This window comes from Ictidomys tridecemlineatus, chromosome 11 (assembly GCF_052094955.1).
Source record: "Ictidomys tridecemlineatus isolate mIctTri1 chromosome 11, mIctTri1.hap1, whole genome shotgun sequence".
NCBI classification, from domain to species: Eukaryota; Metazoa; Chordata; class Mammalia; order Rodentia; family Sciuridae; genus Ictidomys; species Ictidomys tridecemlineatus.
The window spans coordinates 23,156,277-23,180,299 of NC_135487.1; the positions used below are offsets into that span (position 1 = coordinate 23,156,277).

A 24,023-nucleotide genomic window follows, 5' to 3' on the forward strand; every position below is an offset into this window, starting at 1 on the left:
GAGTAGAGGTAGGGGGAAAAGATAGAATATATAAACACTGTCATAAATATTTTATGTCCTGACAAAGTAGGAAAATCCAACTAAAAGTGAAAGGAAAGAGGAAAAGGGAAAGAACATAGAATAAGCTCATTGTTGTATAAACAGGTAAGAATTGATAAACTACATAATAAAAAGTTAAGTCAGACAATCAGAGCTAATGGCATTAAAATGTTACAAGTACAGAAGTAAGCAAAGAACAAAGATTCAAGCTTTCCTAAATACCTAAAGAAATGAAAAAGAAAGCAAAGAAACACATCTTACAGAGATATACTATACTATTTCATAATACTAACTACATAAAGATGACAGAATTAAGACCAATTCAGACCTATCAATACACATGAATGAGTTTAACTCATAAAAGGAAGATTTTCAAGTTGACTCACGAGGCAAGTTTAAATTCAATGCTGTGCATGAGAATAACACTTGATTTAAGAGATTCATCCACCATTAAATGGATGGTCAAAGACCATATCAGGAAAAAGAATCAAAGGAGTTGGTGTAAGCCTGATATCAAGCAAAGTAAAACTTCAACTAAAAAATGTTATCAGTGATGAAGAAGACAGTTTTAAAAGCTAAAACCCACAATTTGACATTCATGCCAATAATTATGAATATCTATGCACCCAATAACACAGCAATTACCTTTATTTAGCAGAAACTACAGAGTCAAAGGCAGCCTCAGGAACTTAGTGAGGCCCTAAGCAACTCAGAGAGATCCTGTCTCTAAATAAGACACAAAAAAGGGCTGGGGATTCGGCTCAGTAGTTAAACGCCTCTGGGTTCAATTTCTGATAATACAGAAAGAAAGAAAGATACTGCAAGGAATGCAAGAAAAAGTGGAAACACACTGATAATAGGAAACTTTAAATATACATCTTAGGAAAAAAAGGCCAAGTAGACCAAAATTAGCAAGAATAAAGAGGACATAAGCAACATGATTTATGAAATACATATCTACATGACTCTCTCTCTCTCTCTCTCTCTCTCTCTCTCTCTCATCTATCTATCTATCTATACACACACACACACACACACACACACACACACACACACACATATATATGGACAGAGAGATACTATAATACCAAAATTACAGACTTTCTCACAAATGATAAACCTTCATTATGAGACTCTCTGAGATACAATTAAAACAGCTGATCAAAAATAATTCCATAGGTTTCAATACTTATGTCAATAAATATCTATACAAACGAAAGAATGAATTAAAATCCCAACAAATGAATTAAAATCCCAACTCTGAAGCTAGGACATGACTATTAAGCAAACCAAATCATAGGGAAGAAACAATCCAAGTGAAAGCAACAATTAATGATGTGGACAAGTGAAAACAATGGAGGTCATGATTACATCTTTGAGAAAGAAAAAAATTAAAAAAATTAAAAACTCTACGAATCTTCTAGCTAACCTAAGAGAGGGTCCGTGTTGAATCTGAGCCGGGGACTAGGGAGAGCGGGTGACATACTTACGCACACAGAAAGGGGTCTTGCCCGACCAGTGGTGGTCCTGCTGGCAGATGCGCACGGACATGCCGATGAGGCGGAAGCCGGCGTTGCACTGGTACACCACGCTGCCCCGGTAGTTGTAGTTCTCTCCGTTGATGTGTCCGTTGACGATGGGCTCAGGGGTCCCACAGTGTCCAGCTTGGGTGGGAAATGGGAAAGAGGAAATCAAAGAGGAGCTTCCAGAAAATGAGGCAGAGCTTGGTCAAGGTGGAGAGAGACAGGGATATGGGGGAAAAAAGCACCGAGTCCCAAGCACCCTTCACTTTTCCCAGCTCCCCCTGAAAGTAGCAATACAGGAGTGACTTCAGGAATCAGAGACATGATAGAAATGGTCTCGAGGGCACGGCAACCCCAATCGCAGGGTTGCATCCCAAATGGCCACCTGTTTCTGAGCTTTTTGTTGCTGCACACATGTGGGAACTCACCTGCCTCAGGGATTGCCTTGGTTTAGATAAGATCCTGGAAGGCCCCTGTGCTGAGGCCCCTGTCCCCAGCCCACACAACTGTTAGAAGGTGGCAGAAGCCTTAAGAGGTGGGGCTTAGTCAGGAGAAGTTAGGTCACTGGGATGTGGGGTGCTCTTGAAGGGGATATTGGGACCCTGATCCTGTCCAGGTTCTTTGCTTCCTGGACGCCATGAGGTGAGCAGTTTCCTTGGTTCCAAGTTCCCTCCATGATGTTCTGCCTCACCACAGGCCCAGAGCAACAGGGCTGAGTGACCATGGCCTGGGACCTCTGACACCATGAGCCATGAACCTTTCCTCTTCACAAGTTGGTTACCTTAGGCATCTGTCAGCGCATGGAAAGCTGACTAACACAGGGGTGTCTCTCCTTCTCATCAACCAGCATTTACTGACCATCAACCTCATGGAGGATGCCACGGTCTAATTAAGGCTGTCAAAGCCTAGTCATATTAAAAACACTATATAAAAACATGGTTTGGCTAAATTTCTTTCCTTTTTGAGTGACACTTGGGTGAGTTATCTTTATTCAATGGGGTTTGAGTAGCAGGTCTTCCTGGCATTCTGTTGGCTCCTCTGTTGGCTTCCTTTGGCGCTGTGTGGAAATAACCCATGACTGTGTGCTTAACAGGGGCTTGAGAGGGTGGGAGGGCAGCACTGTCCACCCAGGAGAGATGGCCCAACTGATTCTGTGAGGTTTGTGTGGCTGAGACCCTCTTTTGGAATTGAGAGGAGCAAGAGGAGAGAAAAATGAAAACTTCGTATTTTGTAAGCCAGGTTGCTTTTATGTATGTCTTTTTCTTACCATATATGTAAGAAAACACACACATATATGCAATACGATGTAATTCACATATATGCATACATATGTATTTTAAATAATTTGCTAATATATAATATAAAGGGTATTTGAGTTATGTTACAGGAATGTGCCTCTGTAAGGTGGGGGCTGAGGCTTTACCCCTTATGCAAGGCCCAATAACAAGGGGTTGTTTTTCTGATCAGAATGAGAACCCCTCAAAGGCTGGTCTCATCGGACTTGAATGCTCCAACAGAAGCTGGTTCGGGGTTTTAGACATGGCAGCTGCAGAATGGTGCTTGGGGTAAACATTTTCCGACAGAAGGTAAAATGATCCTGGTGAAAAGGGGGCTCCCAGCTTTGGAAACATCTGGTCTGTCCGGAGGAGACCACTTACCCAGGCAGCGGACTTCTGAGCCGCTCCAGAGCCCGTTGGCCAAGCATTCCCGCACCCTGGAGCCCACCAGCGTGTACCCGGAATTGCAGGAGAAGATGGCAGTGGCCCCATAGACAGACAGTGTTCCAATGCGGTGGCCACTGGGGGGCGTGGGGAGCTCTCCACAGGAGGTGACTGAAAGGACCAGAAAACACACAGTCGGCTCTAAGAAGAGGGACACGTGCTGCTTCTGATGAACATGAATTATGACAAAAGTAACATCGGTTTAGCCTTCCTCCCCAGGAACTCAAGACCAGAATGTGGGTTGTGACATGGACTGGTGTGATGTGATGTCTCAGCTGCAGGTGTCTCTGGAAGGACCAGAGGAGCTATTATATCCTTGACTCTACTCCAGATGCCCTCAATCTCTGGAGATAATAAGGCCCAGGCATCTGTATTTTTTAAAAAAAAAAAAAACTCCTCAGGAGGTTCAGGCAGGCGCTGTGGTTAGGAAGAGGTGGCGATTCTGTACTCCCCAATGCCCTGGGCAGGCACTGCCAGTCAACCTCTCCTCTTCTGCTGAAGCCAGGGTGGCCTCAGGCTCTCTCTAAGAGCTCTGCTGATGGCCTTGGCTGACGATCAAGGTGAGGCCTAATCACCAAGCTGCACTGCAGTGAGGCTGTCCTATACTCATGACCTTGGGGATCTCTCTCTCTCTCTCTCTCTCTCTCTCTCTCACACACACACACACACACACACACACACACACACACACACTCACATATAAGTATATCACACTGTAAGGCCCACACCCTTCCCTTCCCTTCTACAGTGAGGATGGCCTTAGGCCCGAGACAAAGCAACTCTATTTTACAAACTCCAGTTTGAAACCTGCAGTCTCACCAGGAACACCCACAGAGCCCTCCAGTGTGGCCTCAGACAAGTTCCTTCCCCTCACCCTGATAAACAGAGGGAAGCCCCTGGCAGGCTGTCCTCCCCTGATAAGAGGGAAAGGTGAGAAGATCAGGGTGGAGACCACCAGACAGATGTTTCTGACCCCAGGGTAAATGATGTCACTGAGAAATCCAGTGGTAGCTGATAAGGATTGAAAAGGGGGTCAAAAGCCCCCAAATTTAGTATAAATAATAGAGCAAATGAACAGGGATTCAGCCAGCAGAAACAAGGATGCACTGGAGCTGGAGAGCCTGATGAGGACCTGACATCCCATCACTTGTCATCGTTCCCGAGCCTCTGCGTGATCCTCACCGCTCTCAAACTCTACTGCCTGTCTGGACCTTGGTGAGAGCTGCAACTTCTCTCTACAACACTCTTCTCAACTGGTCGTCCACTACACACCAGGAAAAGCCTGCCTTGGTTCTGGACCCGGTCACCATGGTCTGAGTGAGTGTGCATCTGCTGGACATAAAGCCTAAGGCTTGAGACTTTTGAACTTAGCATGCAGAGGGAATGTCTGTCATTAGCCTGTCTTGATTAAGTGTGTTTGCAATACTTAGAATTAATCTAGAATTGTTTGCTGTGAGTGGATTAATCTAGAATTGTTTGCTGTGAAGTGATCATGTCTATTGCAGTGCCTAGCACTAAGGATTGTCGTTTTCTTGATTAAGAACCTATAGAGTGAAATTATATTCAGTAAGTTGAGTGAATAAAGCATTGAAAGGGGCAGAAACACGTGGACATTCTTTATTTTTCCCCTCGACTGCATACATTGCAACTTTGCCCCCTCCCAACAAGTGGAGATCCCAAGAGCACTCCCTAATTAACCTCTGTTTCCAACTTACTTCCCAGGAACCGTGACCTTTGAAGTACATTAAAGAACTGAAGAAAAATAACAGTGAAGAAGGAGAGGAAGACAGACTAGGTGTCTGGTGCCTGTGCAAGCTTCACACCTGCACACACCATGTCTCACCACACACCATATTATCATTGCTTCTTTGTCTGCTGCTCTAGTCCTGCAAGCTCCTTGTTGGCAGGAAACACAGTCTTACTTCTTTATACCCCTACAACACCTGGAGTATCCTGCTGTGGGGCCTAAGGAATGTTGAACAAATGAATCAGTGCATGCTCACCTGTACAGCTTATTAAAAATGTACCTTCTAATATGAAGTACTAAGAAGTACTTTGTCAGTGGATCAGGCATTTCCCCGGCCCCTGATTCTAGGTGTGTGTACAAAAAGAGGACACTACAATCCCTGGAGGTACCCCTCCTCTCCCCTTCTCCAATGTACCCCCTGTAGGAGACCCTGTGCAAACTTGCCCACCCTCCCCTCCTGGGCTTACTTTGGCAAGTGGGCATGGAATCCCCAAGGCTCCATTTGCCATTGGCCTGACAGCGGATGACCCTCTGGCCAGTGTAGTAGTAGCCAGGGTCACAGATGAGCATCAGCTGGGCCTGGAACTGGTACTGGGTCTCAAAGATGAGCCTCCACCTGCCATGCTCCACACTGATACTGCTGACATCAGGACAGGTCACAGCTGGGGGAACAATGGGGGAGGAAGGTTAATCAATTATGGAAGACAGTGCAGGAGCCCAGAGCTGGGGACTGGAGAACCCAATGCAGTCATGATAAATTCAAGAACCTTAAGTCCTTAGGGAGGTTTGGAAAATGGGTGAAGTGCTGGGGAGGGGGATATGGCAAACTGAGGCGTGCAGATCAGAAGAAGAAGGAGAAGGAGAAGAAGGAGGAGGAGGAGGAGGAGGAGGAAGAAGTAGAGAAGGAAGAGGAGGAGAAAGAAGAGGAGGAGGAGGAGAGAAAAAAGAGGAGGGAGATGGTACTCAGTCACGGTTGGTGGTTGGTTTTTTGGTTGTGGGAATGTAAGTTCCATTTAGTCCGGCCTTTATTTTCCAGGAGAAGCCAAGAATCTGGATGTTTATTGAAAATTTCCTGATTTTACACTGTTGAGAAGCATTTTGTTTTTTTTTTTACAAAGCACAGTGTAGGCCAAAGGAAACCAAAAAACCTGTATCTTTGACCTAAGTATGACCATGAGGCTGCCAATTTGGATTCTAGCCTAAAAGTCATCATTTCAGATTTTTGTGATGGAGGGACATTCATACACACTCTCTGACAGTTTCTCCATTAGACGAGGTCACTTGTAAGTTCTGTGGTGGTTTATGGAAATGTCCCCGCACAACAGTCCATTAATCCTCTGAGAGGAACTTCAATGGCAGCCCAAGCTGGCAGAGGCCACTCCTCCCCTCCCCGAATCCCTGGACTGTCATGTACACATTCCGCTCTTCAGCTCGGCCCTTGCAGGCATCTTGTCTGCTGCCTACCCAGCCACTCCATTGCCCAGGGACTCACGGACACACTGAGGGGGGACGTTGTGGTTGCTCCACAGGCCTGTCTCCAGACACTCCGCGGTGGCATCCGCACCAGCCTCGAGGTGGTAGCCTTCGCTGCAGCTGTACACAGCCTTGGTCCCCACCGTGTACTCCTTGCCAAACACCATTCCATTCTTGGGGGCGTCAGGAAGACCGCAGGAAAGAGCTAGAAAAGGAGAGATGCATCATGAGTTTCTGGATGGGGTTCTGGGAAATATTTTGATCTTTCTTCTTCTCTCTAGGGCCCTAATAATATTATAGTAAAAAATAATAAAAGGGAAAAGACTCACAATAAAAAAAAAAGAAAATGGGAGTGTCATTGGCAGAGATTTTGAGGAAAACAAAATCTGGAAGATGGAGTAAAGACAAAAGTGCCTAGATAGATTAAATGAAGCAAAAAATCTGCAGCTCAGAAATATACGGGAAAGGCTTCAGGGTAAGACTTCCCTCCCTTCCCACAAATACAGCATAGGGGCATTCAAGCATCTATTTTCCAAACAAAATAGAGATTTTTGTCTCTTTTACTTAAGGTCAGAGAAAGAACTTTCTTCAACAAACTAGGGCAGCTGAGTTCTTTTCCTAGAATTTAAGGTCTCTGAACCTAAGGGATGCCCCTCTATTATCCTGGCTACACCTCAACTCAACCTCTTATTCATGGGAGAGACCTATGGGCAAAGACATTTGTATAAAATAACAACAAAGGCAATCCACGTTTGCTGCCTGGAAAAATCAACCTAGCCTTTACTTTTTAAATATGAATAATCACAGATCACAACCTGTAGGAGGAACACCAGTAGGTGTCCATGTGATACATAAAGATAAGATTAAAAAGTACAGGAAAAGATTCCCTTAGGAAACAGAGCTGATTCAGTAAACAGAAGATGTGTAATCTTTAAACTTTAGATTCATCGTGTCTTGAGGCACCTGGGGACCTCGGGTGAAGGAGTGACAGCAATCACCTCTCATGGCCCTGCTCTCCTGGATAGCTGAGAGGACAGAAGAGGACTCCTCAGCCAGAGAGAGGATAAGTCTGAGTCTCATGTTCTCCATGCCTAAGTGACATTCCCCAACCTAGAGGTAAAGGGACGTTTCTGTGGGTCAGGGAGGAGAAATACAAGCACAAAGTATCTGAAACGTATGGAATGAAACCTCTGTGGGAAGACTACATAGAGACAGAGAACGGGGCTGGGGAGGACAGAGAGGTATCTGGGGACCCAGAATCTCTCAGGTAGAGTAAATTCATGGTTTGAGAGAGAGAATGTCAGACCCTTCCTGACCCTGAAAATGGGAAATGGTGTTGGGGGGATTAACTTCCCTACTTCCAGGGCCACAGCACACATATGCTCAGGAGAGCCCTGGTCCCCGTGGAGGAGGGAGTGAGGAGAGCCTCCTGGGTAGGCAGCGAGGTGGGGTATAGAACCAGGATGCCAGAGAACACAGAGGGAGGGCATCGGAAGGAGGCTTAGTGTGGAACGGGAGGAAGGCACGTGGAGCAACACCAGGATGGCTTCCTTTGAGAGTGACAGAGGTAACAGATGAGGGTAGTTTGCAATGGGAGCTCTGGACAAAAGACTTGTCCATGTTGATGTGATTAAAGACACAAACTGAAGCCAGATAATATCTGCCATTTGTGGACAGTCAGTTCTTTGTGACCTTTGCTTAGGGCTTACAGTAGAATATTAACAACACACTGTTTCTTCTCTTTGGGAAAGAGCAGGCTCAGACCAGTAGGTTGTGAGGATCAGGGATGATGAATGTCACTAAAAGCACTTCACCACACTGGGAAGCAAAGAAAAATAAAATCTAATACAGCATAATTTCCTCTTCTTGTCTATATAAAGGACAAAGTTTTCCTCTTCTTTTTGAAATGCAGTACATATTGTTGAGATTGTGGGATAAAGGACAATCTCCATGTGCCGCTGGTAGAAGTGTAAATGAGGACAACATTTGTAAAAGGCTTTTATCGAAAGCTATTAATTTTGCATATTTTGTGATTCAACAGTCTCATTTCTGGGCATTTATTTTGATGAAATAAACATGAGTGTTCATAATATGGAGTTAAAAGTTTTGGGTAGCAAAAAGTATGGACTCCAAATGACTCATAGTAGAACTATACTTGATTACACGTCAGTTTTCCCATAATGCTATGCAATCACCAAAAATAATAATGAGGAAGTATATACAATTATTTGAAAGATATTGATAAAATATTAAAAGTTTTATACACTGACGATCCTATTTTTGCAATCAATCTATAGAAAACCAAAGGAAACGAGCTGAAATGTTAGCAGTAGCAATCTCCTGTGATGGAATTATTGTTCATTATTGCTTTTTAAAAATTGTTTGTAGTTTTATTCCCCCCGCCCCCGGATTCCTAGTCTAAATGTATATTCCTCCAGGGGTCAAAAGTGAAGTCTAAAAGATACTTCCTGCAAGCTAAAGGGTAGTCTGTACATTTTAAATGTCTGATCAACTCACTTGCTCCCCTCCTCCCCTCTGGAAGCCTTCCCTCACTGTCTAGTGGGTGGATCTGTTCTTACTGTGTCACTCTGCATTTATGTGCTCACATATCCATCTCCCCCATGGCTCTGAAAACAGAGACTGCTATGCATATGTCATCCCAGGGCTGAAGGTATTATGGATGCTTGGTAAATATTTGCTAGATTAATGAATTCATTATCAAACCCTTGGGAAACCTGCATGTGGAAGTGACTCATTTTGACAGAAGCCAAGAGTTGAGTTGGATCCCAGTCGCTTTGTGACTTGCTTCCCACCTGCTTCTTACCTTGACAGAGAGGAATGGCCTCGCTCCACAGGTGGTACCCCTGGGGGTGCCGGGTACAAATGGCCATGCTGTGTCCCACCAAGCGGAATCCTGTGTTGCAGCCAAAGTGGATGGAGCCGCCGGGCTGAGTGCTGGTCTGGCCCAGAATGAAGCCGTGGAGTGGAGCCCTGGGCAGGCTGCAGTAAGGGGCTGAACAACAAGATGTGGCTCAGGGAACCAGGTGTGAGCAGGAGCACAGGTGGTCTCTCATGCTGGCCCTTACCCCTTCTTCCCCCCTGTTTCTTTATGTTGGTCACTACCATGTTCTCTGCTATTTAGGAAGGTCTGAGTGGTTGATATTGGGAAAAAGAAAAAAGCCAGTTTAAAAGCAAAAGCAGAATAAAGGAGAATTTAAAAAACTGCTCCATGGGGGATAGTAGGGGATAGGAAAGGTAGCAGAATACAACAATTACTAATAAGGCATTATGTAAAATTGTGGATGTGTAACTGACATGATTCTGCAATCTGCATTTGGGGTAAAAATTGGGAGTTCATAACCCACTTCAATCTAATGTATGAAATATGATATGTCAAGAGCTTTGTTATGTTGTGAACAACCAATAAAAAATAAAGAAAGAAAGAAAGAAAATAAATAAAAACTGCTCCATGAAGAACTGGGTCCTCTTTGAGGCCTATGGGCAGCCCTGGATGCATGGCCCGGATCAGGCTCCCTGGCATCCTTGGAAAGTGCAACCCAGTGGGATTGGTTCCTGAAAAGTGAGACTGCAGGGGCCTCATTTTCTAAACTCTCCAGGCCCGTGACTTGGGACAAACCACTGAAACTTGTTTAGCTCTAGTGTCCTCCCCTGGAAGTTGGGATCTATATGTATCCACCTCAGGTCTGTGGACAATTTAAAAAACACCATGTATATAAAGCTCCCAGCACAGTGCAGGGCGCTGAGTGCTCCATTAATGATGGCTCTCCTTTTTTTTTTTTTTTTTTCTGCTGTGTAGGGGACCCCTGGGAATCCAGGACATAAATTCCCCAACATGTCCCCTCAACATATGGCTTCAGTGTTTCATCCATTTGTCCAACATAAAGATCTAGAATGTCCATTTACAGGCCAATGTCTGTTCTAGGTGCTCAGGAGACAGCAGTGAAAGAAACAGGAAAGCATCCCAGCCGGAAAACTCACATGACAAGCCCTGCCAGGGACCTGCAGGTCTATCCCGTGAGGCTGTGAAGACGGGATGACCTCAGGACAGATGGCATGTGCCCCTTGGTTTGCCTGAGGAGTCCTTGGTTGGGTCTCCCAGGCCAACAGGGATGAGGGAAGAGGGCCCCAGTCTCTGGCCTCTTCTTGTCTGGGGATCACACTCCTCTGTGAACAGAACTGGTGGTTTAAATATCTCCACACCATATTCATGGGTGTCTTTCCTCTCTTTGTCCCTTCTGTCCTGCATATATTGTATCTATGAGTCCCCCTCACTAAGGAACATGTTATCTTAGTCACAGTGAAAGACATATGCAAATTATACATATCTACTATACTGTAATTATTAAGTACTAATTGTTGTTACTAATGTAACAAATGTAGGAAATGCTGATTTCCCTTTAGATTGAGTAGCTGAACTGTCCCAAGTCATAGGCCTGGAGAGAACTGAGTCTCGTTCTTCCCTGAGAGGCACCTAGAGGTTCCTTTTTCATCAAGAGGAAACTGAGGCTGGAAGCAGTTCAGTGCCTTGGTAAATAATCCTAGAGCTAGACTGTAATAGAGCTGGTGGCTGATCCTGGGGGGTCATGATTCCCCACCCCAGGGTGTACATCAGGGAAAGGAGAGAACGTGGAAACTGGACCCCGAGGTAGTAAAGATCTATCTCCTTCCAGGTTCCCTGCAGCTTTATCTGGTTGTCTCTCCCTGGAGGCCACACTCCAGGGCTCTTTAGAACTGCTCTAGTGGGCCCTCTAAGTTTGGGCTGGTCTTGTAAGTAGGAGGCTCAAGCAAGACATGGATCAAGAAAGATAAGCAATACCAAAGGCAGAACTTGAGAATTTGATGTCCCTCCCTAACAATATACTTCAGAAATGTGTCCCACACTTGTTTGGAGTATGCTGAAGGGCACTGGGCATGGTGAAATTCCCCATGGCCTTAAGTAATTCAACTCCCCCCTCTAAGTCAGCAGTCAGGGGGTACCAGCCTTCCGAGTGGGTATCAAGCAGCTTGGCAAGTTCTCTTCCAACAAGTCAGTAATGGCAGTTTGGGTAGATTTGGTTTTCTCCATCTCATCACATGCCCAGGGATATTTCTGGGTTCCTGAATCAGCTGTTTGTGTGGCTTGGCCTTTGATCTGACTCTGCCTATAAGATGTGGCTTGTCATAAAAGAGAATGAAACCCCGCCACCTGGGGCCATGTGGATGGAACTGGAGGACATTCTGTTAAGTGAAATAAACCAGGTACAGAGAGACAGTACTGCATGTTCCCACTCATATGAACAAGCTAAAAAGGCTGATTTCACAGAGGTAGAGAGTAGAATAGGGGTTTCCAGAGCCTGGGAAGGAGAGCCGGCAGAGGGGACAGAAAGAGGTCGATCCTCAGGTACAGAAATACAGTTAGACAAGAGGAATAAATCCTTTTGTGCTCAGCAACACAGTAGGGTGACCCTTGTCAAAAATAAATTGTGTATTTCAAAATAGCGAGATAAAGGTTTTTGATTATTTTCAACATAAGTGGTAGATGCTTCGAGTGACAGACTTGCTAACTGCTCTAGTGGGATCACTATATACTTTTAGACATCTAAGGGCACAGTGTGGCATATACATAATATACCATACAGATATATCTATGTCACACTGTACCCATAGATACATAAAGGTTTATGTGTTAACTAAAAAAATAAAAAATAAAAAAGCAATAGGAATCAAAAAGACGGGGCTTGCAGAGCAGAGGAGACGCTCCTGGCCTTGGAATACAGCCCGTCCTTGCTGCTTGTGTGACCTTTCCCAGAGAGAGATCCACTGTAGGGTTTTTGGTTGAGGAAGTTTACTAATGTTTCCTAAATTTCTAAAGGGAGGCTTTTAAAGGGGGGACAGGAGCCCCCTTGGGCATCATGGGCTCTGGTATGATAGCTGGCAGGAACTGAGCCCTAAGTTATCCTAGAGATACAGGCTGGCACCATGAGAAGACGGGAAGAGACTGAAAGTGGGGCAAGGACTAGAGAAAGAGGCAACAGGATTCTGCCTCTGTGCTACTCCCAGGAGGGGGAGGTTTAGATAGGAAGAGGCTGCCCAGTCCCAATGAGGTACCACCACCTTGCTGAGGAGCTGGATCCCAGCTTATTTGGGTGTTTTGGGTGAATGACTGAAGGGCCTCAGAGGCCCTGGTCCTTCTCAGGAGCCCTGATGGGTTACTCACCTGAATACCGAATCTTAAAGCCCTTTCGATTGTAGGCGTGGTCAGATGACCAGCGCAGGTACACAGAGTTGCTTGAGCTGGTGACAATCAGAGGAGCAGAGTAATTCCCACTGAGGGCTTTCAACAGAGGACTTTGTCCTGAGGGACCTAGGTTGAGAAGGACACATGATTACAGGCTGCAACACCCTTAAGGAAAAGGAGGGCAGTATGACACCATGTCCCTGGAACACCACTTTAACTTCCCATGAACTTGGCAAAGTCAAGGGATCACAGAGAGCAGGCCCCGGGCCAGGATGTCTAGATAGTGGCAACTTGAAGGACACAGAATTCTCTTATAAGTGCTGGGAATGGGGATAAGTTAGTGTTAGGAATAGAAAGCTGCTTTTTTTTGTATGTACTCCAGGACAGCTGCTTCTTTGGATGCTGGTCATATGGGGAAGAAAGCAAGCTAAGCAAGCTAACATCACTGCTTCTGTAGTCTAACTTATAAGACCCCTGTCTCTACCATGACTGGTGCAGAAATCAGGGCACTAGATAGACTATAGGTCACTCATGCTGCTGACTACCCCTTGACAAAACACCATAGGGATTGGAGGCAATCTCTTTTGAGGTAGCACTATGAGGGACAGTAGGTACTATGTGACCAAGCACCATGAGGGAGGGGGGTGCTTTCTTTCAGATGTTGCTACTGGACTCTCTGGCAAAGTCTCCCATCCAGCCTGTCACTACTGGACCTTCTCTGTAAGCATTTCTCAATAAACCTATGTCTCACCTGCTATCTCTGGGTGCCTTCCTTGGTCTCTGCAGTCCACTCCACTAGTCTAGCACAACTGGGCTGGGGACATAGGTCATTCCAGCTCTACAGAGCACAGGTGCTGACACCAGGGCTTAAAGTGCTGAGTGACTTTGAGGGTCAGCAGCATCCTCTCTCTGCACCCACTGGTATTGCTCAAGGGTTCTTTCCTCCTAAGCCCAGATCTAAAGCAGTGCTCTCGGGAGAACCTGCCTAGAGCAGCTGGCAGGTAAGATGATATCTATTTTCCATTTTGAGATTTAGCCAGGGTCAAGCAGCTGGTTGATGGAAGAGCAGGTTTTCAAACTGGGAACCTCTTCCATTTGGATACCCTTCTTCTGCATGCTAAAAATAGAATGAACAGAGAGCAGCAAAACTAGAGGAAAACACGAGGTCTCAGCATCATAAGTAACAGAGATCCCCAACATTTCTTCCAAGGCCCCTTGAGGAAGGCCTCCCTCTTCCCTTTTCCTACCTTAAATGCCTGGGATTGCATTTCCTACCTTAAATGCCTGGGGTGCTGATTCAAGGGAGGCACAGCACACAGTGGGATAATCCATAATTCAGGATTTATCACCCTGGACAAGGCCCTGAGTGAAGGTTCTGATATACTATTAGACCACTCAAGGAAGACTGGGAAAGTAATAGACCACATTGAACAAAGCAGGACCATCAAAACTGCTGTGGCACACCATGGAGGAAGGGGCTCAGAGGCTCAGACAAGCAGCAGACTCAAATAGGTGTGAGAGCAGAACTCCCACCAGCTGACGGTATTCCCTGGAAGGGTCTGGAGGACACTCTGTTTAATTAAAGTAATCGAGAATGCACTGGGCAGGGGGATCACCAGCATTACCGAGGCCCTGAGCAATGGCTGTCCTCCATAAGCAGAAGCTTTGGGAGGAGAGGCTGTCATGGAACCAGGCTCCTTGGTAGTAATGGGGATGAGTACTGAGGATGGTCATATGGGGAACAAAGCAAGCTAAGCAAGCTAACATCACTGCTTCTGTAGTCTAACTTATAAGAACCCCTCTCTCTACTGTGACGGGTGCAGAAATCCTAGGATACATAGGCCAAGTGGAATCAGTGAACAGCCTGAAGCAAAGTTGGAGAAATTACTAAAATGGGTACCAAGGTTAGAATGGCCTTGGGAGGGCCTGATCAGAGGGTCTATGGAGATGGCCCATAGAACATGGGATTCCTAAGGGCAAGACAATGGGCAGCCAAAAAGGATAGAGATGTATGAGCAAAGCAGATGATGACTAGGTAACCAGTGGGCAAGGAAAGCTGCCCACATTGGACATTCTCAATCCCTTGTACAGTCTGCAGACCACCAGGCCAGGTTGCATCTCCCATTCCAGAACATTTCTGCTAAAGGAGAGGCTGGGTCCCTGTGAAAAAGGATCCTGCAAAATATGCCAATTGTATATAATAGTGATTTCTCTATTCCTTCCCCGCAAAGCCCTGCCACTATATACTCCAATAGCTGAATATTGTAGAAATGAGAATGTCTAAATATCTTAAAGTCTTTGGGTACAAGGTGTGAATGAGGCTGATTGCTGAAGATTCAGAGCCTATCATGACTATACTATTTAGATTGAAGTTGGTAATAAATGGAGACCTGGCCCAGTTCTACCTCACAGTCTAAACATAACTAAGGAGTAACCTAGTTGGAACAGCTGTGCCAGATGTTGTATCTTCGTCAGAGCAGATTAACATAGTCTTGGTTACATGGATCTGGCAATGCGTTCTTTTCCATACCCATCAGAAAGGAGGATCAGAATCAACCTGTATCCACATGAAGCAGGCAGCAGTATTAATTCTCCTGCATTTCGTCAAAATAGAGTATGAAGGACTGGGGGCCATCTGGACATCCTGTAGAATTTAGCATATTGGTTCACTATATTGAGGGCATCATATTAATCGGATCTGATGAGGCATTAGTGACAATTAGTGGAGATGCCTTTGCAAGGCTCATGCTCCACAGAGTAAGATATAAATCCTAAAAGGTCTGCAGTGAAATTTTGAGGGTACAGTGGTTTGGGGCTTGCTGAGATATTATTCCTTCTGGGTTAAAGAACAAATGACTGCACCTTTCCCCTCCCATGACCAAAGAAGCAGCTCAGTGTAGACTTCTTTGTGTTTTGGAAGCAGCAAGGTCTTTACCTGGGAGTAAGGTATTGAAAGACCCAATTTACTGGCTGACAGTCAAGTGTGCTTGCTTTGAGTGGGGACTAGAGTAGGAAGGGGCTCTGTAACAGGTCCAGCAGCCACATAGCCCATTAGATCCAGAGTCTTGGGTTTCTGTGTAGAGCAAGATAGCACATGGGGCCAGGAAAACTGCAGCACAGACTCTCAGAGACCTGAAGCCTTCTGTAGTAGAGAGGTACACAGCATTGGCCTGACTCACCGTCGAAGATCTCAAACTCATCATACTGCTTCTCACTGAGGAAGTATTCCACCGTGAGGGAGATGTTGTACTCGGGCTCCACTCTCACCAGCCAAGAGCAGGTCTGGAACTGGGGGTAGCTTCCAGGGTAGCTCTGGCTCAGGATCACACCCGTGGAGTCTGTCAGAAGCTCGTTTGTCGGGCAGTGCACTTGGAGGAAAAAAAAAACACCAGGTAAATGGGGTGACGATGGAACGGGGACCAACACATTTGCTTTTTCCTGGTGCAAAAGTCAACCATTGGAAAGTCAGTACTTGAGCATAAACAAGACCCACACCTGGCATTATACTGCTCCATGACATCAGGTGACCTTGGACACTGTGTCAACACTACAGTATTGCTGGGACTTGGGCCTTGCCAGTTGCTGGGAATCACTTCCTAGCTTAGATGTGGGCACTGCTACCTGGCTTTGGAGTAGGTAGGGATGGTGCAAACGTAGAGTCAGCAGTAAGGAACCCCAAACTCAAAAGAGTTGATCTCTAGGGAGGGTTAAGTTTATACAAAGATAGTATAGGGTGCAGGTAAGTCCATGAAAGTTTGGGCCAAATGTATTTGGATTTATAGCTCACCTCTGCCCTAGCAACCTGTGTGGTCTTCAACAAATTCTTTCTGCTTCGTGTGATGGCTTCTCCATCTCCCACTCAAGAGATATGACTTACCTCCCAGGACCATTGTATTATATAAAATATTATTTGTTATGAGACACTATATGTACAGTACACAACATAGTGCTTCAACAAATCATAGAGATGGTGATGGTGATGTGATGGTGATGGTGTTGGTGGTGGTGGTGATGGTGATGGTAGTGATGATGGTGATGGTGATGTGATGGTGATGGTGTTGGTGGTGGTGGTGATGGTGATGGTAGTGATGATGGTGATGGTGATGATGGTGGTGGTTGGTGATGGTGGTGGTTGGTGATGGTGGTGGTGATGTGATGGTGATGGTGGTGACAATAGTGATGGTGATGGTGATAAAGATGATGACGATGATGAGGATGATGATGATGGTGTGATTGCATCAAGAGCATAAAGGGTTCAGCAACACTTGGACTGGCTAAGTGGCAGTATTAACACATCTGAAGAAAAAATGCCACCCTAAGTAAGACATTCAGTATGGACCTTAAGAATGGAGGAGTCAGAGGAGAATTGGGCTTTCTCATGTCACAATGAAGGGGTAGGAAGATGCTGGTTCAGAAGGGCCTTGCACACCCCAGGTATGAGGAGCTGCTCTATCCTGGGGCACAGGGAGTGTCACAACAGCAAGGAACAAATTACGTGGGATCCATGGAATCAAGTTCCATTTGCTTGGTTTGGGGACTCCAAAGCAAAGTTCTAAGGACTAAATCAATTTCTTTGGTGCCCTTGACAGTGGTACAAGTACCAGGAAGAACTGGTGTTTTGCTGTAGATGTGCCGTTAGCCAGGCTTCCTGAGTGTGCTGGATTCTGCGACAGATAAAAGGGAGCTTCTGGGAAAGGAAGGCCAAGAAGTAACCCTGGGAAAGAGACTGTAGCTCTCTATCCATCTCACCATTTCCTTCATCCCCTGCCTTCACAGAGGAGGGGCTTGCTGATCAGCTCTGGGGATGGGCTCACATGCAGGGGTTTGCTGTGGTCCCAAATGAGTTTCATATGACTCATTCAGGATTCCTTCCAAGTGGCATTGACAGACACTAGCTTTTCCAGGGAGAGTTTCTTTTTCATTTGGTAAGAGGAAGAGGAAAGTAAATGGCTCTAGATGGAGACCCACCTGATTTTTGCAAAGCTCCTGACCTTACTAACCTGACCTGCACTGGCTACTGAGGTGAGGTGATATTTAAATTAAGGGGATCTGGTCCACTCTGGCCTCTACCAGTCCTGCTTCCCAGGGTTGTAGATGGCACAGTACATTTATTTATTTATTTATTTGTTTGTTTGTTTATTTATTTATTTATTTATTTATTTATTTATATTGTGCTGAGGATCGAACCCAGTGTGTCATACATGCTAGGCAAGCACTCTACCACTGAGCCACCACCCCAGCCCCATGACTTTATTCTTAATGTTGGAATTGCTCTGAGATGTTCTTAGATTAACAGTCTTCACCAACTCTTTCGTGTTTCCATAGCCAGAGGCATGCTGCTGGGACTATAACAAAATGCTTGATCCTAGTCACAGAATTGAGACGTTATTGGAAAAGGTGTTAGATGCAGTAGTGAGTGGAATAAGCCAAAGAGCAGAGGAAGTTGTGGAAAGAAGAGACATCCCATATGCATGGTGGGAAGACCATGTTTTTAACTTGGCAATACTTCCCAGATTGATCTGCAGATTCAAGTCCATCCCTACCAAAAATCAAATCTGGGTTCTTTGCAGATGTTGACAATCTGATCCTAAAATTCACAGGCATTCAAAAGACGCAGAAAAACCAAAATAATGTTGAAAAGGAAGAACAAAGTTGAAGGACTCCCCCCATTTTTAGTAAACGGTACTAGGACGGATGGATCTCTACATGCAAAAAAAGAGAAGTTGGACCCGTACCTTGGCCATATACAAAAATTAAATAAAATGGATCCAAGATCTAAATGCAAGGGCTTAAGTTATAAATTCTTAGAAGAAAGCATAGACTAGGCAAGAATTCCTTAAAAATGATACCAAAAGCACAACAAACCCAAGAAAGATATATAAATCAGACATCATCAAATTAAAATGATTTTGCTTCAAAGAAGGCCATCAAGAAAGCAAGAAGTCTGGGAGGCTGAGGCAGGAGGATTGCAAGTTTGAGGACAGTCTCAGGAACTCAGCAAGGTACTCAGCAACTTAGCAAGACCCTTTCTTAAAATAAAACATAAAAGGGCTGAGGATGTGGCTCAATGCTAAAGCACTCTGGGCTCAATCTCTAGTGCCCAAAGAGAAAAAGAAAAAGGAAAAAGAAAGTGAGAAGACAATCCATGAATTTTTTTTTTCAAATAACATATGGGAGGTTTCTATCAAGAATACACAAAACTATGACCACTCAATAATAAAAAGACAACCTAATTTTGAAAATGGTAAAGAACCTGAATGAACATTCCTCCAAAGAAGATATATAATAAGCACATGAGAAGATGCTCAAAATCATTAGCCCTTGGGGAAATGCAAATGAAGACCACAATAAGATAACAGTTTCTATTCACTGGAATGGAAAGAATTAAAAGAGAAATAATAATATGTGTTGGCAAGGGTGTGGAAAAGTTGGAGGCCTCAAACACAGTTGTTGGGAATGTAAAATGGTTTAGTCACCTTGGAAAGCAGACTGGTAGCTCCTCAAATGGCGAGACAGGGAGTTTTCATAGGCCCAGAATTTCACTTCTAGGTATATATCTAATTGAAATTAAGACATATTCTCCATACAAAAACAGATCCATGAATGTCATAGCAGCATAATTAACAATTGCCAAAAAGTAGAGTCAACCGAAATATTCATCAACTGATGAATGGCTAAACAAAATGTGGTATATCCATTTAATGGAATATTATTTGGCAACAACAAAGATAATAGTGATACGCACTATAGCAGGAATGAAACTTGAAAATATGACACTGAGTGAAAGAAGCCAGTCACAAAGGAGCAGATATTGTATGATTTTTTAATATAAAATGGCTAGACTAAGCAAATACATGGAGACAGAAACCAGATTGGTGTTTGTCTAGAACTGAGGAGTTAGAAGGAAATAGTGCCTGCAAATGGGCTTGTGGTCTTTCTTGTTGGAGTGATAAAGATTGTTCACAGTGATGGCTAAAAATTCTGAATGAACTAGAGTATTGACTTGGACACGTGAAATGAGTGAATTGCATCATGGGTGAATTATATCTCAATGAAGCTGTTGTTCAAAGAAAGTCTACAAGGGCAAGAATGACACAGTCCCGCAGGAAAGCCTGGGACTGAGCATGACTGAGCTGTTTGGCATGCAGGTGCGTTGGCTCAACTGAAATAAAGAGGCAGTGAATTTCTCCATGTCCTGGGAGCCCAATTCTGAAGGCTCCTCTCCTTCTCACTAACAACCCCCACTGCAGGTTCCTTCTGCCTTGCTTCCCAAGGGGTGGAGGAGAGGCAGGCTTGTTTCTCCACAGGCTACGGAGCGTTTGTTGTAGCAATAGCCCAGAGAGCAGCAGTAGTACGCGTTGTGATAATAGCAGTGACACGGAGCATCACGATATGCCTGGCATTTTTCTGAAGTGGTCCACATGAGGATCCCATTTCACTCCTCACAGCAGCCCCAGGGCCTGAGGGCAGTCGTCATCCTCATTTCAGGGAAGAGAACCTTCTACACAGGACGGGGGGGGTGCCTTGCCCTGGGTCAGATGCCTGGGGAGGGGAGGGTTGTTTGTGGTCGAGGAGGAGGGAATTCACCTGCTGTCAAGGCACTACACTGGATGAGGACAACTGTGGACTCGGGGTCCCCTGTCAGCACACAGGACCTTCAGCACATTTACACTCCAGTCGGGCAAGGTTTGGGAGTGAGCCCCGTTCTCCCTAAGGACCCAGAATGTTCTCCTTCCAAAGCTCAGGATGCAATTCCAGGGAATGCTCAGGCAAGGAAAAGGGAAGACAGAAATAAATGTGGCCACTGTGGCCAGTTCACAGCCCAGACCTCAGACCAGGGTGGGGACTCATTCCTCATTTGCTCACTCACCAGCATTTACCACATGGCCTCTAGCTTATGAGGCAGGGACAGTTGAGCTAAGAATTGGGACTCGAGAGAGGAGTGAAGCCAGGGTTTGGTTTGGGAGGAACTCCAGGCCCAATAGATGAGGTTCGATGCAATTACCTTCACATATTGGGGGTGGGCCTTCAAATTGCAGAGAGGTTCCAAGTTTGCAGGTCAGGATTTCATTCCCCACTAAGGTAAAGCCAGGAAGACACCTGTAGCGAACGATGTCACCTGCCAAGAGAGACCAACATGGGGATGCTCTGGAGCAGTTGGACAGGGCTGTTGGGAACCCCTTAGCACCTTAAATCCACTTCCAAGCAAGCAATCCATGGGGGGTCACATGCTGTCAGACTTCAACAATTGGCTCAACTCTAGTCCAGGGCCCAGATAACCCCTGCTTCCCTCTCACAGCTCTGCCTGGCCGAAGACCATGGATATCTTCATATTCTAAGAAATCCACACTGTCTTACATGGATTTATTTCTCAAAATAATGCTGGGATTTATTTCTCAAAATAATGCTGACTTGAATCACAGAGGAAAACCACTTTCCTGGCTCCTCTTCCGGGCATGTCAAAAAGGAAGAGGGAGGGTATTTTGGATGCAAACTCAGTTTGCATCCAAACTCAGCCTCTTGCTCAGGGCTCTTGCTTTTCTCTCCCTAGACAGGAGAAAGAGCTGAGCCCTGCTTCCTGCCCCTCCCTCCGGCCATGGCTTGCTATTTGGAATGAGGTACCTACCTATGTTGAATTCTTCATTCTCAGTGACAACTTCAGCATTGGGAAGGATGGTGGGAGGTGGGCACTTGGTGAGTGGATAAGCTGAAAAGAGGAAAGAATCTGAGTCAGGCAAAAGTGTCACCAGGGCACAGAGTCAGTCGTTCATCTGTTCAATTCCTCACTTTCTCAGGCCTCGCTCATGCACACGGTAGATATTTATTAATGAGTATTTATCTATACCCGGGGCATATTTAGCCAACTACCATTTTGCTTGTCTTCTGTCATGCTTTTTAGTTTCTTGATATGTTTTGGGTGCAAACACCAGGAACCATCTTTCATAACTAGTAATAAAGCAGCAGCCAGCGATGGTCCTCAGCACTAAGGGAGGGGGGTATTGCTGAGCACCTTCTCTATGTTAATGCTTCTGTGTGCTGAGCCCCCTAAGTCTCATGTGGCTGATCCCCTGGAGGTGTTCCTGCTTTACCTGTGAGCAGGTGAAATTCAGAAAGGTGAAGTTCCCTCCCCAAGGTCATGAAGGTATTAAGTGGCATTAGTAGGGTTGGAATCCAGATGTGGCTGCTCCCAAGTCCCATATTCTTTCCACCACTCTACGTCCTGAATGTGGCTGCTGTGGGCACTGGCTGAACTTTGGCCCAACGTGGCTGACCTCAGTGGACATCCTGAGTCTTCCCCTCGGGGCAGAGGCTGGATGGCATTAAGGTGCAGGGTGGCGTTCCCAGGCAGAGGCCATTGTGGGCTCCCAACTTGGCTTTCATCCCTTGGCACATAGTTAAGTGCTATCTAAGTGTCAGCTGCCACTGCTGTTATTATTTCCAAAATTACCTCCACCCCTGCTATGTTTTTTAAAAATAGGGGTTTTAAAAATGATATAAATGTAATACATTGTGAATTTTTAAAAAGCTGAGATTTTTCTATGAAAACAGTAGGAAGAAAATTAAACCCATGCATTTTCTTCTCTGAGGTATCAGTTACCTTTAACCCTAAGAACTTGGAGTATTTGTTCTCTGCATCTATAGCTATTTTTCTCTTACCACATTTGCATATGTTATATACTTTGTGCTCATCTTTGCCAAGTACCATTGCATTATAAGAATTTCCCCATATAATAAAATTTCTTAAAAAATATGATGGAAATGACATCACAGGATTTAATCATATGGATTTACTAGAATTTGTAGCACAGATTTCTAATGTCAACCACTTAGGTTTCCAAAGTTTTGCAATTTTAAAAAACTGTGATGAAATCCTGCATACAAGAATTTTTTTTAAAAAAATGATTTTTTTAAGAAACTAGGACTGATTAAAATGCATGGCCTTTTAAAAGTGCAGCATCTCCTGTTGAATGCCAAGAATGTATTCCCAGGAATCAAATGTTAACTAGGATTCCTTTTTCCAATATTTTACATGGAAAAACATAATGCATTGTACATCAAAATCCAAAAAGAAAGAAAAATACCATAAAACCCAACAGCCATTATGTTAGAAGCCAAACACTTAAAACATCACTTCCTGGACACCCAACTATTAAATGGCTGTACTAAATAAAGGGCTTGGTGCACTGCCTCACACATACTTTGTGTCCTGAACCATAAACATTCAGTGCATCCTGCAAAATTGCTGAGCTTTAAGACTTTAGGAGTTTCATGATGTAAAACTCGAGCAGAAACAAGGGCTAGAACATGAAAGCCACGGTGGGGATGTGTTCAGGACGGGTGTGCGGTGGTAGAGGACCATGGCGACGAACTGTTCCTGTGACACTTCTCACTTGCACTCCACTGTGGAATCTGAGCTTCTTTCCAGATGCTCACGTGGCATGCTGTCATTTTACCAACTGCAGCTGGGAAGTAATTTGGGACGTTCCCTATGTGTGGTTTTATTTAAAATGTCCTATTATGTTTGGGGGACCTCACTTTAAATTTTTATACAGTTGTGTTGGCTGAAGAGTGTCACACTGAGAGATACGTGAGCTTTATGGAGTGCAGGCATTAAAGCTCAAGAGGCGCTCTTGAGGTAGCTGAGCCTGTATAATCTTGATTTAACAGAAACCAGGAGGACCGCGTCTGCTCTTGAGGAGTGCTTCCAGTTAACTCTGCAGGAAAATTGTTCCAACTGACATATCAAGAGATGACAGTCTGTCCAACACCGAGGGCTGCCATTTTTCTTTTGTCCAATTCACTGTGTGGTGACCTATCGAGGGCTCACCTTGGGTCAGGTCCTGTGCCAAGAATACAACGATAACAAGCAATAGTCTCTACCCACCCAGGACTCAGAGCCCACCGGGGGAGACAGTCATTCATTTCAATCTTTGCCAATGTGACAAAAAACCAGCAGTTATTTTCTTTTAATTGGCATCTGATAACTAATAGGTTAAACATTTTTCATACACTAATAGGCTATTTGCATTTTTTCTTTTAAACTGGCTATTCATATCCACTCCCACCCCCCGCTTTTTTCTTTGTTTGCACGAGGGATTGAACCCAGAGGGGCTTAACCACTGAGCAACAACCTCAACCTCTATTATGTTTTATTTTGAGACAGGGTCTCCCTAAGTTACTGAGGGCCTTGCTAAGTTGCTGAGGCTGGCTCTGAACTTGCAATCCTTCTGCCCCAGCCTCTGGAGTCACTGGGATTATAGGTGTGCACCACTGTGCCTGGC

General features: G+C 45.0%; 1 protein-coding gene across 6 annotated transcripts in view; it reads right to left on the reverse strand.

Annotated features, from left to right (window-relative positions):
• Positions 1-24,023, reverse strand: part of Csmd2 (CUB and Sushi multiple domains 2) — a 542,274-nt gene that overhangs the window by 45,037 nt on the left and 473,214 nt on the right. For all 6 annotated transcript variants that reach the window (XM_078025879.1, XM_078025878.1, XM_078025877.1 and 3 more), the window contains 9 exons: positions 21,368-21,448; positions 20,747-20,860; positions 15,921-16,109; positions 12,721-12,867; positions 9,328-9,516; positions 6,523-6,708; positions 5,498-5,692; positions 3,221-3,394; positions 1,530-1,703 (listed from right to left, as the gene is read on the reverse strand). In XM_078025879.1, coding sequence (XP_077882005.1) covers positions 1,530-1,703; positions 3,221-3,394; positions 5,498-5,692; positions 6,523-6,708; positions 9,328-9,516; positions 12,721-12,867; positions 15,921-16,109; positions 20,747-20,860; positions 21,368-21,448 — 1,449 coding nt within the window. The remainder of the gene's footprint in view (positions 1-1,529; positions 1,704-3,220; positions 3,395-5,497; positions 5,693-6,522; positions 6,709-9,327; positions 9,517-12,720; positions 12,868-15,920; positions 16,110-20,746; positions 20,861-21,367; positions 21,449-24,023) is intronic.